The sequence below is a fragment of the Sapajus apella genome, unplaced genomic scaffold (genome assembly GCF_009761245.1).
Source record: "Sapajus apella isolate SASKATOON/1434 unplaced genomic scaffold, GSC_monkey_1.0 scaffold41, whole genome shotgun sequence".
Lineage (NCBI taxonomy): Eukaryota > Metazoa > Chordata > Mammalia > Primates > Cebidae > Sapajus > Sapajus apella.
The window spans coordinates 4948812-4964608 of record NW_022436981.1 but is presented as its reverse complement, the minus strand read 5'-3'; the positions used below and the strand labels follow the sequence as shown (position 1 = coordinate 4964608).

At 39.9% G+C, this 15797-nt stretch overlaps 1 protein-coding gene across 3 annotated transcripts in view; it reads right to left on the bottom strand.

Annotated features, from left to right (window-relative positions):
• Positions 1-231: 231 nt before the first annotated feature.
• MEP1A (meprin A subunit alpha) overlaps positions 232-15797 on the bottom strand; it is a 41879-nt gene continuing 26313 nt past the window's right edge. For 2 of the 3 annotated variants that reach the window (XM_032299613.1, XM_032299615.1), the window contains 7 exons: positions 14022-14243; positions 13096-13245; positions 9999-10214; positions 6089-6562; positions 5179-5352; positions 4407-4707; positions 232-1037 (listed from right to left, as the gene is read on the bottom strand). In XM_032299613.1, coding sequence (XP_032155504.1) covers positions 881-1037; positions 4407-4707; positions 5179-5352; positions 6089-6562; positions 9999-10214; positions 13096-13245; positions 14022-14243 — 1694 coding nt within the window. In that variant the 3' untranslated portion in view covers positions 232-880. The remainder of the gene's footprint in view (positions 1038-4406; positions 4708-5178; positions 5353-6088; positions 6563-9998; positions 10215-13095; positions 13246-14021; positions 14244-15797) is intronic. The other variant, XM_032299614.1, reaches the window with a different exon arrangement.

Below are 15797 nucleotides of genomic sequence, written 5' to 3'. Positions count from 1 at the left end.
GAATTTCCTTGCCCCAGCTAGATTTTATCTCCTTAGGAACTATGAAAAGAAAGCGTATCAAAGATACTTCTTTAAAGTTCTCTGATACCTTCAGTTTGTTAATATGATAATGTACATAAATAGCATATAAAATATACTATTAAACTTAAAAGATCTGGGAAAGCTTTTGAACACCCCCACCCTTCAACACACACATGCACACCCATGCTTACACACAATACCAGATACAAAGAAGGTGCTAACTCAGTATTTATTAAATTTATTAAAGGCCTTCTCTTAGAATCACAGAGGAAAGCAAATGCTGTGAAGCATGGCTGCCTAGAAGAAACTTTATTTGAAATCTTTAACAAGATATTAAAAGAATAATGACACTACTGTGTCTAATGAAAAATGAGTGTTTGATTCTAACATATGAATTTCATTATACATATTTGATCTGAAATAGAAATGAAATTTTCTATATCTTATTCATTCTTTCATTGTTTTACTCATTAAATCTTTGTTGAGTGCCCACAATGTGCCAGCCATGTGTCTAGGCACTTGGGCTAGCATGGTCAATGAAGATGACATGTGCCTGCCCACATGGAGCTTACAGTCTATAGGAAAGACAGTCAATCAAACAAGTGATTTACAATGAAGTGTGATGAGTGTTGTCACAGGACACACTAGATACATTAAGAGCACATAGCAGGATAACAGAATTATGTGGGGCATAAACATGACAAGGGTTACACATGGGGCTGGGGGCCTTAGTCCTTGGAGGTCCTAACCAAAGCAAGGCTGATGTTAAAAAAAGCTGCCTTGAACTGCACTGACTATGGGAAAGGAGGCCCTGTATGGAGGCGGTACTTCTGCAGTCTGGCCAATGCCAGCAGGCAGGTCACTTCCTTGTCCTTTGGGAAAGGATGGTGATGATGGAGAAGATCAAGAAGATCACACCAGCCGTGCCTCCAATTGCCAGGCCCAGGATGCTGCTGTGCACCTTCATGGCCTGACAGTGTTCCCCCGTGTAGAAGAAAGCGTGTCCAGAGATGCACCTGAGAGAAAAGGATGTGAAAGGAGTGTGGGAACTACCCAGGCCTCAGGTTCCTCCTAGCAACCTGCATCACCACAGCAACAAAAATAGCAAATGCTCACTGAGCAGGTCTCCCTGGTGCCTGGTTTCATTTCAAATGCTGTATATGAATCAACTTATTTAACCCTGCAACAACCCTTCGAGGTGGAGGTCATTACTTGGACATTCTCATCATCTTCATCTTACAGGAAAGTTACAAAACTTGCTCAAGTTCACATTGTTAGTAAGCATTTCACACTTGAAATTTAATCCCAAGAGGTATGTCTCCAGATCCAGGATTCTCAGCCACCAAGGATTCAGGAGGAAGGTTTGAGACACTAAAGGAATACATTGCTTGACACTGGCTGAGAATGTAAGCTACAAAGGAGATTCCTGAGCTACAGTCTGACTTAGAGCATCAGTTATAGTTTGAAAACTTCTAGGTAATATCAAATAAAATGTTACTATAAGGTTATTGTACTGTCACTATCAGGAGGCTGCCCTGAAGTTCACATGAAATAATAGGGACATGGCACTTATCAAGGTATTTGACATATAAGGGCCAGCCCTTAGTTTTGTTCCTTAATGTTATCTAGTATAAAGATCAGCTGACAATCTTAGAACCAAAGCATATAAACGGCAGTGTCTCATCATACCTTTATAACAATTCCAGCCTTTGTTTCAAACATTCCTACTAGAAAGCCTACTCAGCAGAATTCTACAGGGCAGAGTGAAACAATCAGAAGTCAGCATCTTCTGGCCAGGTGCGGTGGCACATGCCTGTAATCCCAGCACTTTGGGAGGCCAAGGCAGGTGGATCACCTAAGGTCAGGAGTTCGAGACCAGCTTGGCCAACATGGCAAAAGTATCAAAAAAAATTAGCCAGGCATGGTGGCGGGTACCTGTAACCCCACCAACTCCAGAGGCTGAGGCAGGAGCATCGCCTGAACCTGGGAGGTGGAGGTTGCAGTGAGCCAAGATGGTGCCATTGCACTTCAGCCTGGGCAACAAGAGTGAAACTCCATCCCACACCAAGAAAAGGAAAAAGAAGTCAGTATTTTCTTTTACTAATCCTGAATGATTTTACCTTCCAAGGCCTCCTCTCCATCCTGGGAATTGACTTCTTAGAAATCAGTGAGTAATAGCAAGTTTATTCCATTTTTTTTCTGACCCAGTTCCCTCCAAACACAAGTTAGTGATATCCCCTAGTGTTACCTTAGAAAAACTTATTCTGCCAACTCTAAGCTGCAGGTTTCTAGGAGAGGAATAGTTTGGCCAAGTAGGGGCTGACATATAAGTGGCAACCCTGGCCTTCCTTAGCCTGAGAAGGATGATGCGCGTTAGGGGTACATATTGGAATCTGGCATCCAAGGGCCTGTCAGGCAAAGACATGCAGACCCATGGCTTTGGAGGCCATAAACAGGTGAGCCTTCCCTAATAAAAGGAACCAGAGGGCTTCCTGGAAGAGTGATTGATTCTATGGGTGGGGCAGGGAAAATAAAAGATGAGCCTAGAGTTTGCTATTGTGTTAGAAAGTCACGATGTGCTCATAAGGTCTGGTGTTGAAAAAGCACAGGAGTCAACCTGGAAGGGCTCCCAGAGGCCAAAGCTGGGACAACAGAAGCAACAGAATGAATAATGAAATTATTGTAACAGAGCCCACTGAAGAAAATACATGTTTATGATTCCTTAGTGATAGAAATAAATAATTGCATAAACAAATTAACGGGGTGAAGGGGCTATAATTCTTTACAGAACAATTCAAATGAATGAATGTGAAGGAAATAGGAAATTAACATTAGAAGATCCCAGTGGTGAGTATTGCAGGTAGGATGTGTCAATAGATGCTGAAATTAGTGTGAGAATTTGAGGAAAAGCAGGATGTCTCCATGATCTTGAAATATCTCTCCCAAGATATATATTAATTACAGAGGGAGAAATGGTAACTCTTCAGTGGTGAGGCCGGCAGATGTACTGCTGGCCAGACGATGAAGGTTTACATCACCAGTAATGACACGTATTGGCATCATGTACCTGCTCACATGATGCAGTGAGAAGGCATATCACATATTTACTAATCTGTAACCTTGATCTAATCACGAGAGAACAAGATAAACCCAAATTAATGAAAAATTTACCCCCAAAAAATCCCTGACCAGTAATCTTCAAAAGTGTCAAGGTAATGAAAGACAAGAAAGAACTGAGGAATTGTCCCAGATTGGAGGGGATTAGGACACAGAAGACACAAAAGCTAAATATAACGTGAGGTCCTGAACTGGATCCTAAAACAAAAAAGGACATTAGTGGGAAAACTGGGAAAAGGTGAATAAGGCCTGTAATTTACGCACTAGCATTGTGCCAATGTTCATTTCTTAGCTACACTAATTCTACTGTGTAATACGCTAACATTAGGGAAAGCTGAGTGGGTGAATGGTATAGAGAAAGTCTCTGTAGTATTTTTGCACCTGTAAGTCTAAAGTTATTTCAAAATAAAAGCTACAAAAAGAAAATAAAGTGGAAACTGAAAAGAACTAAGAACAAATATAAATTTTTGAGATTAGCAGAATCGTTCCTACATCTGCTACTGTTCAAATGGAACTGTTGCTTCTATCATCACCTACATCTTTTTATGAAGCAGTTTTTAGGGTTTTATACAAGCAAACATTATAAAAAGAACTATTAAATATAGCAAACTATGCTGCCAGACAGATGTAGATGCAAGCCCTAGCTTCAGTATTTTCCATCTGGGTACATTTTAGATAAATCACTTAATCTTCCTAAGCTTCAATTTCTTGATACACTAAATGGGGCCAAGGAGAGCCCTTACGTCACAGGTGGCAGTGAGAGTGAATTTAGATAATGCATGTAAGATGCTCAGGATGCATAGCAAGGGGTCAGAAATATCAGTTCTTATTACTATTATTGAAAATATAACTGTAATAATAGCACAGTGTAAATGACAGAGTATAGAATAATAATCTTTAGCAACATCTATAGTCAGTAAATATTTAACCTTCGTCCTGAGACCCACTGTTATGGAGTAGAAAGTCCGTAGGCTAAAAGCCATCTTGGATGTTATAGAAATTCCAGGAGTATCCAAGATGCTGTTGACAATGCCCCAAAGGAGGAAAAGGGATGAAAATCAAGAGACAAGGAGACCTGGGATGCCTCTGTCCTGGCAGCATAAGCCCATGAATCCAGGGCACACCTTCGTAGAGTCAAGGAAAACTGCACCCAGTTGACCATTTTAGGTAGCTTTTATCCTGCTCTGAAAACAGCACCCTTTACCAGGGGTAAGCATGTACACCACCCAGGTCGCTGGCTTGCCTGTCTCCCCAGCCACAGAACCTACCTGCAGCTCGCCATCCCCTTCTCATTCACACAGATGCCGTCATTTTGGCAAGGGTTTGGATCACATGGGTCTCTGAAGTACTGTGGCCAGTCGTGGTCCTCCAGGGGGCCCATGTTTTCCACAGACCGCTTCTGTCGGCTGGGCTGCCCCTGGCTCAGGCTGACAGGTAGGGCTTCTTCTATCACGGCCTTTCCCGAACCTTCTTTGGAGAACTGCTGTTCCTGGCCTTGGAGAATGAGGCCTTGGGGGCTCAGCCTTTTGCCTTTAATGGGAACTTCAGTCTGCTCGAGGTGGGTGATATCTATAGGAAATAGAGAGTCATAAGGAAGATCCAGGATTAGTAACTGACTACAGTTAACTCCCACTTCTGGTGAAAGTTCCCCAGCCTGCTTCTATCTCCTGTGGGCATCACCCTTAGTGACATAGAAAAGTGGCTTTTTTAAAATTTTAATATAATCAAGTCATATTTTTATTTATTGAATTTGCAGAATGCTGTGTAAAGTTAGCACGGACAGACTGATGGAAACGAAACTGAAATCAGTGAACTGTTACCTTTGATAAAATTATCAAAAAGATGACACTAAAATTTCAGTTTCTTTCAAGGACAGTTAAAAAAGATGTGAGTCCTTGGCCAGTTGAATAAAAGGAATTTTTTTTACAACACATTTTTGTGACCTCATCCCCACCCTCCATGAGTGCTTTGAAATCAGGATAAAATCAGTACAGCACCAAGAGCATAGGATTATTTACTCACGAAGACCAACAAAAGTACCTTCAAAGTCCACAAACATGATGAGGTCATCATTTTTCAGGAAACTCCTCCTTTTTAGCATTTGGTGTGAGATGAAACCACTCCAGCCCCAGGGGATGCTTCTAAAGCAATTACAGTCGGTATGATAGGTTCCCACCTTGGACGGCCTGTCCCAGATGACAGTGTCATTTATCGCTGCAAAGTTGTAGGTAACATAAAATCACATTATCTCTTTATATTTCACTTTCCAGTTTGTCTTTAATGAGGATATAGAGCTTTGTTCATCAGAAAAAAAAAAGTGTTGGAAAAAAATTAGGCTATTTTCTCTTTCCAGGAGAATTGCAATTCAGATTTGAAAGATGGGAGAGGCAGAGAATCACAGCTCTCAGTGATCAGTTGTCTGCTACTGAGTGACTTCCTTAATGAAGAAAGAGGGACAGCTATGGCTTCTTTCTTCTGAGGCCTAAGTTTTCTCTTTTGTAAAGAAAAAAACAGTTTGCTCATTTCTTTACTGATGTAAGTTTATTTCATGGACATAGTGGCATTCAGTACTATTTTAGGAGTAAGTACATTAGCTCTGCACAGAGCCTAGCAAGTTCCAGGTATCTGATGAATGATTAGCAGTATCTGCCTCCTCAATCACAATGAGCTCAGTGAGGCAGGGACCAGCTGATTCACTTGTATTCTAAGTACCTAGCACAGAATTTGGCACATGGTAAGCCCTGAATAGATGTTTGATGAGTGAATTTAGGAAAGGGAAGGAGGATATGATGGCATTGAACATCTTAACTTGGAACTCCAACACGACTATGTTAATGATATTCCCAAGGGGACCATGTGAGGGGAACGTTACTCTCTCTTGGACCACAGAATCACATCTGTGGGCCTTTCTGGGTTGGGGGCAGTTCTTATTTATGCTGACACCACCCACCTGGAGATGTGTGCAGCTTGGAGGTAGTGAACACCATGCTTGAGGACATCCTATTCCTGACGTCGGGCTCCTGGTCGAGGATGGTCATTATCACCTGTCTGTTTTCTACCGGCCACTCCAGGATAGCATCATTCTCCCCACTGCACAGGTGAAAAGAAAGCCCCAAGTAGCCAGAGCTGTCAGAGCTTGCTCTGCCATGGGGGTATAAAGTTAACCCAAAACCATATCCCTCTGAATTGTAGAATCGAGGGCTCTGCAGGTTGTCTCCTAGGCTGGTGTTCTCAAGAACTTGGGAGAAATTCCGGACTGTCCAGACCCCTGTGGGGCAGGGGGTTTCAGTCAGAGTGATGTCATCCAGGTAAATTCCCCCAGTTGAGTTCTGAGGGTCGCCTTTTGTGCCCTGGAAAAGGTAGCGAAACTTCCGTTCTTCTTTGAGCACCACATGGGCAATTTTCCAATTATGGTCATCATCTCCTGAGGACAGAGAATAATGTTGGTGAGAATTGTGGCCAACACATAATGAGTACTTATTATGAGTTTGGCACAGTGCCGTGTGCTTCCCATAAATGATCTCATTAAATCCTCACAACAGCCCTATAAAATAGGTACTATTGTAAACCAGTTAAGTAACTTTTTCAGAGTTACATATCTAATAAAGAAAAATAGTTTTATAAAATACTATTATTTATTTAAAATTCATATTCAAATCTTAACCATGAATTTGTTTTCCACTATCAGTATAATTCTACAGGTACTGCATTTCCTCCTCAGTTTTCTCGTTCAACTGCAACCCCTAATGTTAGCACCGAAAGCCCAAGTGTTAGGCTGAATCATATAAAATAGCCATTTTGTAAGCCAAATGTCAGAAAATAGTAACTCCATATGGTCCAACCTGTGACTCGTTGCCAGAGAGCCAGAAGGAATGCTGAAGAGCAGATAATAACCTGTAGGACAAACTGGATCTTCCCTACCTGAAACTGACTCCCTCTCCGACATCTAGACATTTTCCACTCCTTATATTATCTGAAAGTCCAACATGTAGGGGAGCTAAGTAATCCAAAGAGAGTAATTCACATTCTAATAAGGATTAGGTCTACTTGCTTTTTCTCTGAGCATGAGCTAAAAGTGGGACTTTTGAATTAAGGGCTGAGGAAAGATGCTGAGGAAAGATGCTGAGAAAGTTGCTCTAGAACATGGGATCCTGGGCTGAACAGCATAAAAAGCCAGACAGGAGCTTGGGGGTACTGGAGAGAGGAAACTGCGAAAGCTGATCAATTCAGAATTCCCTCCAAGAGATGCCTCTACACTGATATTTTGCACAGGATATTCCCTAGGGTTGGGCTTGAAGAGGAGAGGAAAAATGCTTCCAAGTGGAAGTCATGTTGGCTAAACTGAGTTCCTACAGATGAGTGTCTTTTTTCCTTTTTCTGTGTCCTTTAACCAGAAATCTACTTACAGAACTATACTTTCCTTGAAATGGAAAACACTTTTCATCTCCATTTGTTTTCAGGCCATTCTCTCTAAGGACAACTTCAAGGGACAAGTCTAACAATGTTCTGTTTCCTAGGGTGGAGCTGATTATGGCCTGTGTGGCTAGGTTACACGGGAACACAGGAGAGAGGTGGAGAAGGCACATGGCTACCTCTGTAACCTACAAATCTAAGTAGCTGCCATCTCCGGGGGAGAGCACTGCAGCCAAGTGAAAGACACATGGACTTGAAGGGTAATAGGTGCCAGAAAGTCTAGGAATAAGAACAGATATACAGAATTTGAACTATTTATCAAGCAGGGTTACAGATGATGGGAATTCTGTCAAGAAAATAGGATTCTGTTCTTGCTAATGAGTACCTGCTTTGTTTTTTCTTAATATAGGATGCCAAAGTGAGGTTGAGATGTGGGAATTTGGTACTGGAAAGAAGACCCAAGAGGCTATACTATATATTCAGAGATTCATCTATGAAATTATTAAGCAAGTTTTGTTTACATGCTTCCACAAGGCTGCCCTAAATTAGTCAAGCAATAATGCTACTAAGATTGTTTGAGACAAATTTAATTCCTGTTAGTTCAGAATTGTCATCTATAGGGAAGTCCTGGCCTCAGTAAAAACGTGTGTGTGTGCATGTGCATATACATACACATAGTTGTATGCAAACATTTTTCATGTAAGTTTGTATATAAACATTATGTATGTATATAACATATATACAGATGTGCATATGGACACATTTTGTATGTAAGTGTTTTGGTCAAAATACACATTTTGCAAAAGTTAAAAACTATTCAAATTGGTTGCAATTATCTTAAGTTGAATGTCACATAAATAACACTAAATGATATTCAATTAACCTTTTTGAAAAACTTCATTATCAAAAGAGTATCAGAATTGACTTCTTTAAAAATCCATTCATACCGTGCTACCAGGGAATTTACACAGACATACTCTGAATTCAGTGAAACACAAAGCACAGCAGTGTAAAAAACTAAATTAAGCATGGGATGTTTGCTTTGTTGATTTTATGCTTAGAAGGATAACACTTTTAGCTTTAGACAAAAGTGAGTGATAATAGGTCCCATCAATATTATTGAAACTCTAACTCATTTTCTTATTAAATATTTACAATCCTTGGTAACATAACACATCCTCAAGTCTTAAAGGGCATCTAGCTGTCATCCTTTCATCATATAAACTGTGATAAATTTCAGTCCAAAAAGTGAACCCCTCAGAACTGTTATTTGTAGAGCTTCCAGTCAGTCCACAAAGTGGCTTGGATATAGGCAATTTGGGCACCTGTTCTTGCAAATGACCTCTAAGGAAGCTTTCTTCTTGAAAAGCAGCAGGTATATAAAAAATAATTCCTTTCTCTGGACTCATTCCAACTGAGAAATTAAACGCTAAGATAGGCAGGCGGATGCTAGGATAATCTGGCTATAAATCAAGATCTAGGGTTATAAACAAAGTATTTGTTTTCCTTTGTTGTGGTGGTGGTTCATTCGTAACTAGAAAAAGGGAGACAAGCTTCCCTACTTTTCAACAAAAAATTTCTCTATCTATAATCATTTACATGCGGGGCTTCTTATATAAATATAAAAAGTGACACTTAGGAACACATAAGTGTTATAGAAAGATAATAAATACAAATGACTTATTTCCCACCAGCTTCACAAGCAGGGTTCAAATTACTTTAGCATGTTAAATAATGGCATCACTTGGTTTTCTGAAACAGATGCAAAACCCCGTTGTCAACTATTTTTTTTCTTTTGAGACAGAGTCTTATTCTGTCACCAGGCTGGAGTACAGTAGTGCAATCTTGGCTCACTGCAACCTCCGCCTCCTAAGTTCAAGTGATTCTCCTGTCTCAGCCTCCCAAATAACTGGGACTACATGTGCATGCCACCATACCCAGGTAATTTTTGGATTTTTAATAGAGATGGGGTTTCACTATGTTGACCAGGATGATCTTGAACTCCTGACCTCGCGATCTGCCCCTCCTCGGCCTCCCAAAGTGTTGGGATTACAGGTGTGAGCTGGTCAACTATTTAACTACTCTCTCTCCAGCAGCATCAGTTCCCACATGTCTTTTACCTTCTGATCTTCACTCCTCAATCACCCATTTTCTCAGCCTTAACCTTTGCTTTCTTTAAAATTCTAGTGAAGACTGGATTTCTATATTCTGATTGGCTTCTTACAAAAGTATATTTCAGCCCTACCTAAACCCAAGATATGCTTCTAATTTCTGCGTAGTTAAAACATGCCATATATTATGTTACGCTCTGAGAAGAGAAGGAAGTGGGTGGAGGAAAAGGAGGAAGAGAGAAAGAAGGAGGAGTAGGAGCCAAGAGGGAAGGAGGAGAAGAAGCAGGATCCCAGGTTTTAAGCCACACCATTCCTTGTGTGAATATCTCTAAGTACCTTGAAAAGTCTGCACCTTGACCAGCTTGCGAACGTTGCCTGTGCTGTCATCCCTTCTGACCCAGACAATGAGTCTGTCTGAAGGGCTTCCTGTCATTTTATAGAAAAATTGCAGACATTGCTGCTTCCTCTTTGGGTAAAGAATCCGAGACTCCAGTAGGGCTGCCTCTTCTGCTGACCCCGAGCTGGTGCTGAACTGCATGAAGTAGCCGGCACCTATGGAGAGAGCACCCAAACATCACATCTTTGACTTCCCACATCCCAGGGTGTGGGAAATAGTGAAATAGTAAACCACAGCCATTGTCCAGGCAACAAAAGCTAGAACTTTTCTGAGGAAAGTAAAAAGAAGGGCATTCATCAACAAATATTGTGTCTCAATGGACGTAGTCACCGGTAAAGCTTGCTCTTCACAGTTTGATAGCCTTTGTTCCAAGATTGTGAAATGTATACCTCTGACTTAAAGAAACACAGGCTTCAAGCAACGTTTGATTGTTTGATGGAATTTGGTGTCTGTGAGATGAATTCTATTTTCTTCATTGACTTCATTCTTTAAATTAGAGATTCAACCCAAGGAAAAGAGTTGGGATGGTTTCCTCATTGTATAAGACACCGTGGAATTCAAAGGCTTAGGATTTGGTTTTAAACATTGACAATGATAAGGGTTCAGTTTCCCCTGTTGCTAGTCTGATAACTGGGTGTATTATCGGCGGCAAAAATAATCTTTACTATATTATCAGAAGGGCTATTCAGGACACATTAGAGACTAAATGGGAATTTCTCCTAAATGTAAAGGAAGGCATTAGAAGAACGCTGAAGAGGGTGAAAAGTGTCTACATTAGTGCCAGAGATGGGATTTACCTGACTCAGATATCTCAAAACTCTTTCCCCTAAAAACAACTAAGCCAGCTAAACAAATGTACCATTTGGTAAACCACATGTTTGTCCAAGTTGAGCACAATGAAAAACTCTTGCACATAAAGAGGTTCTTTAAATGGTGTTCCAGCAGTCAACCCCATGTAAAGATACTTCATTCAAAACATTTCACAAGATAAAAATAAAATGAGTGTACAGTATAGTGCTGGGCACTGCAGCAATGCTCCATAATGCTCCCAGCTTCATCCTGCCTCAACTGAGGCACTTGCCTTTCATATCAGCAGCAAGCAATGATGCTTTAAATAAGCTTCCCACCAAGCTTAAAATATCACAATGGCTTTAATGCTAAATCAGGGCAAATTATATTCCCTTGTGTTTTCTTCTCAATATCTGAACTTGCCTGAAACCTCTGAATTATAATTACGTATTGAATATCTGGGTTAGGAAAAAAAAAAAAGAGCACACAAGGCTAAAAATGTTTCTAGGTAATCCTTCCTTAGGAATTCCTGCTTAGGTGCACTAGGAAGTATGAATTGAGAGTCAAAAAATTCAAGCCCAGAACTCAGGAGGCCTGAATTATCCCCAGCTCTGCCAATACCTAGATGTTTATTCATTTCTCTGAGTTTTGAATGAGAGGAATCCTCCCAAGGGATCCTTTGAGCTCTTCATGTCTACGCATCCACCTGAATTATGGGAGAGCTCTCTACCAGCAAGACGTATTCCATTAAATGACTCCTGTGGAAGAAACATAATGCTTCTCAAGTTAATATGACACAGCTTTTCCAGATCTTTCTTCTGGGGTATGGTCCTTTCCTCTTACTAGGTGCTAGAACAGTCTTTCAGCAGATTCCTCTCACAATAAAGATCACCTTTGTGTTTAGCTGGTCATTGCACATTAACCTAGCAGCAAGCCACAGAATAGGTTGGATTAGAAGCTACAATGGAAATTTAGAGAAAACTTCAGGCTTGGTTCAACCTTTGGACACTTGGAATGATATGTTTGATAATCTGATATGTGACAGAAACTTTTACCCTCTGCCAAAGGTAGAGGAAAAGTGTCAGTGGCTTATCACCTCTGACATTCCCTGTGGTGGCATGGTATCTGGTTGACAGGCTGTGACCCTTCTGGGAAGGGAATCTCACCAACTCTCAGACAGTTATGTACTAAATGACTTTGCAATAGTTTAGTCCTTATAAAGCTGTAATAATCTGTAACTTCACCAGCTTCCAAATATAGTTAAGATGATTCAATGGTGGGCACAGAATACAAGAATGCTAAAAGAGAAAAACAAAATAAATGGAACGTCTGGAGAGAAAGGAAAATGGGAAAATGGAGGGTGAAGCTGCTGGTCTGCAGGTGGGGGCTTTGTATGCATTATTCTTCCATTGTCACTGTAAAGTAGGCATCAGTATCTTGATATTTACAGAGGTTTGTGAAAGCCAAGACTTTTTTAAAAAGCACACAAATGACAACAGCTTTCTGTGGTCACCTGAGTAAGTGGTGAAGCCATATTTCAAAACAGGCCTGTCTTTTTCACTACAAAAATGGTATATAGGAACTATCTGAAGCTGTGCTATCCAATACCAAACCTATATGGCTACTGAACGCTTGAATTGTGGCCAGTGCAAACTGAGAGGTACTGTAGGAGTAAAATGTGTGTCAAGTTCAAAATACTTAGCATGAAAAATGTGAAGCATCTCATAGTAACTTTTATATTGATTACATGTTGAAATGCTACTATTTGGATATATTGAGTTACAAAGTACATTATTGAAATTAATTTCACCTGTTTTCTTTGACCTTTTTCATGTAGGTATTAAAAGTCCAATGTGTTACCTGTTGTGCCACAGAGCGAGAGTCATGTGGACATTAGAAAATTCCATATTACATATGTGGCTCACATTATATATTTCTATAGGAGGGTGTGGTGCTAGAGACATTGATTGCCCTTATTTACAAATTTTTATCTTTTTTTTCAGAAGTTTTATCTTATCAACCATCTATCAATATCAGTTGTGCTTAAATGCATCTTTCTCTTGCATACCCAAAGCCTGGATGCTTTTTATTGAGTTAATAATTAAGATATGAGAAATGTTCTTTGTCCTTGTTCAGATTTTCAAGTTTGATAACCAACATTCTGATTGAGGCAAAACATGGTGGCTGGCAGAACCTAGCTGAACCTGGTGAACCACATCAGTGTGTTTGCTTTCCACTTTCACTGACCTGTGCATTGTCCCACCACGGTGTGATCCACTTCTCCAGCCTGAGCACTGTCCTTATGGACCCAGTCAGTGTCATCTCTGGTGCCCTGAATCATCCCACAGATGTTTGCCTTCTCAAAAGTACAGTGGTCCAAAAGAGTGTGAGTTGTGGCTAGAAATGATATGTTTATCATGGTTAAAAATGAAATACATTTCATTCCAAATAGCTAATGTCTTAAGCCACTAAAACCTCATTGTTCAAATACAACAGGATCGCAAGCCTGTTATCTTGACTTTTTCTCAAATGCAAATCTGACTGTCATCAGATGTTAGTACCTGCTAATATAGACACAGCCCTAACCTACCTCACAGATTCAAGATTTAAAAAAAAAAGTATAATCATTCTCTGCTATGTAAATACTAACCATAAACAAGGTACCTCTAACACTTGGCTTTTTACTTAGCAGGTCTTTTGTATATACTTATTGAACAGAATCAAACATTTTATTTCTGAAGGCTAGTGGGACCACCTTTAGAAAACATCCCACCCAAGAAGATTAGATTACTCTAGGAATAACTAACACAGGTAAAGAATTTTACAGGATACAGAATGCTTTCAAGTCCATTACCTATCTTGACCTTTACATAATAATGCATCCTTCAAAGGAAGCAAAAGAAACTAGACAATAACAGCTCCTTACATTTGTCCAGTACTTTGACTTTACAGAACACAACTACATAATTGGTTTTTTATAACCATCCAGTAAGGTTTGTGTTACAGTTTTTTTTGTTTGTTTGTTTTTTGTCTAGAGGTAGACCAACAAAAGTCATACAGTTTGTTCTTACTCTTTTAGCTAGAACATTAAAGAAGAGTAAAGGAAATCTCTAAGGCTGAGAGAATCTCTGTTGAGGCCAGTTTGCCCAGTTCCTAGAAACTGAGGTACTCACTGCAATTGTACATTCGGTTCAGCCTCTCTAAATCAATGTCACTGAAATCCAGTCGCTGTCCAATAATGGAGTTAAACTCAGGGATCTTGGCTGTGATGGTGGGAACACTTGCATTCTTGTTAAATGAGAAAGGCGCGTAGTGCATCAGAGACTCATAATCATAGGGTGTATTGAGGTCTGTTATGAAGCTGTCATTATAGGTGTTAAAGTTGTGCTGGTAACCTGTTAGGGAGAGAAAGAATCCACAGGTCCTGCTCAGTCATGTTATTTTCCCCATGCTGCTCTCTTTGACTACTTAGAGACCCTCCAAAAGAGGAAAATAATCAGTTCTATTTAAATATGTGTACTTAAATAAATCTATTTAAATATACATTATATTTTATAAGCAATATGATGTAAAATTAATATGCATAATTGATTAAAATTAGCTAATATCATATTATTTATATGTATAATATTGTAATAACTACAAAATACGTATTATAAAATGTAAATATATAAATATTAGAAATTACTAAATATGTGTACATGTTTATGCCAAAGATACATTATATATATAAATGTGTGTGTGTATCTGTGTGTGCATATGTGTGTGTATGTGTTCTCTTTTCAGAAAGAGAAGTTAAAACAGCAAAGCTGAGGAAGGTATTCCAAATGACAGGAAAAAAATTTTGAATTTAGGAAAATGTTCACAAATTGATTATGTTCAAGACACTTCATTCTAATAGCTGAGTACCTCATCCCCTAGGTCTGCCCAGAGCTGTAACTGCAGCTCTTCATGGGTTAGGAGAAGGAAATCTGAGGGGCAGAGGTAAAGGTAAGCAGCTGAAAGCAAGACAGGGGATTCTGTCAATCAAGGCTCACATCCTTCTCTTCCAGAAATAGCCTCCTGGAGAACAAAAATAAAATAGGAAGAAAAAAAACATATTTTCCTATTAAAAGAGGAAAGGTAAATATTTTTCTGACATTAGTGAAAGTGAGATAAGATGTGCTGCAATGTAAAAAGCTGAACAAAATAACTGATCAGAGGGTCTTTGAATTGACTGATAACCATCGGGAATTCACTGTTTGGGCTGCATTAATGGAAAGGCTTGCAGGTTTTTAATTTTCTTCTTGGAATGACAGAAAAGCTGAATGAGAATGCGGCTAACTCTGCCAGTCATAACTTCCCATCCTCATATCTTTCTCCTTCTCTAGCTCCTCATCCAGTTACTTTTTGTTGTTGTTGTTTGCTTGTTTTGTTTTGAGGTGGAGGTTTTGCTCTGTTACCCAGGCTGGAGTGCAATAGCACAATCTCAGCTCACTGTAACCTCCACCTCCTGGGTTCAAATGATTCTCCTGCCTCGGCCTCCCAAAGTGTGGGGATTACAGACATGAGCCACCGCGCCTGGCCTCATCCAGTTACTTTGAAAAATTAGAGAGGAGAAAATGTAACTGCCTCATACAGAGCTACATGCAGGGTTGCAGAAGTGTGGTGTGGCTAGGTGGCGCTCGAGCAGGTGCTTGAGGGAGTCTCTGAATGCTTTTGAAAAAGCTAAGGAGCAAGACCTTGTTTGAGCAATATCTTGCCTTAACTGTAAATTCTGAAAGCTGATGTTTTATTCTCCCAACTGATGGGGATTATGTTGGGGACTACTTGAGAGAGATTAAAGCATTTTTGAAGGTGGGACAGGTCTAAAAGAAACAATAGCTTTAACAGGGAAGGGGAAAGTTAATCCCCCCAGAATACTTGGTCTTAGGGTGTCACTCGAAGCAATGGAATTGTAAAGAGCATCA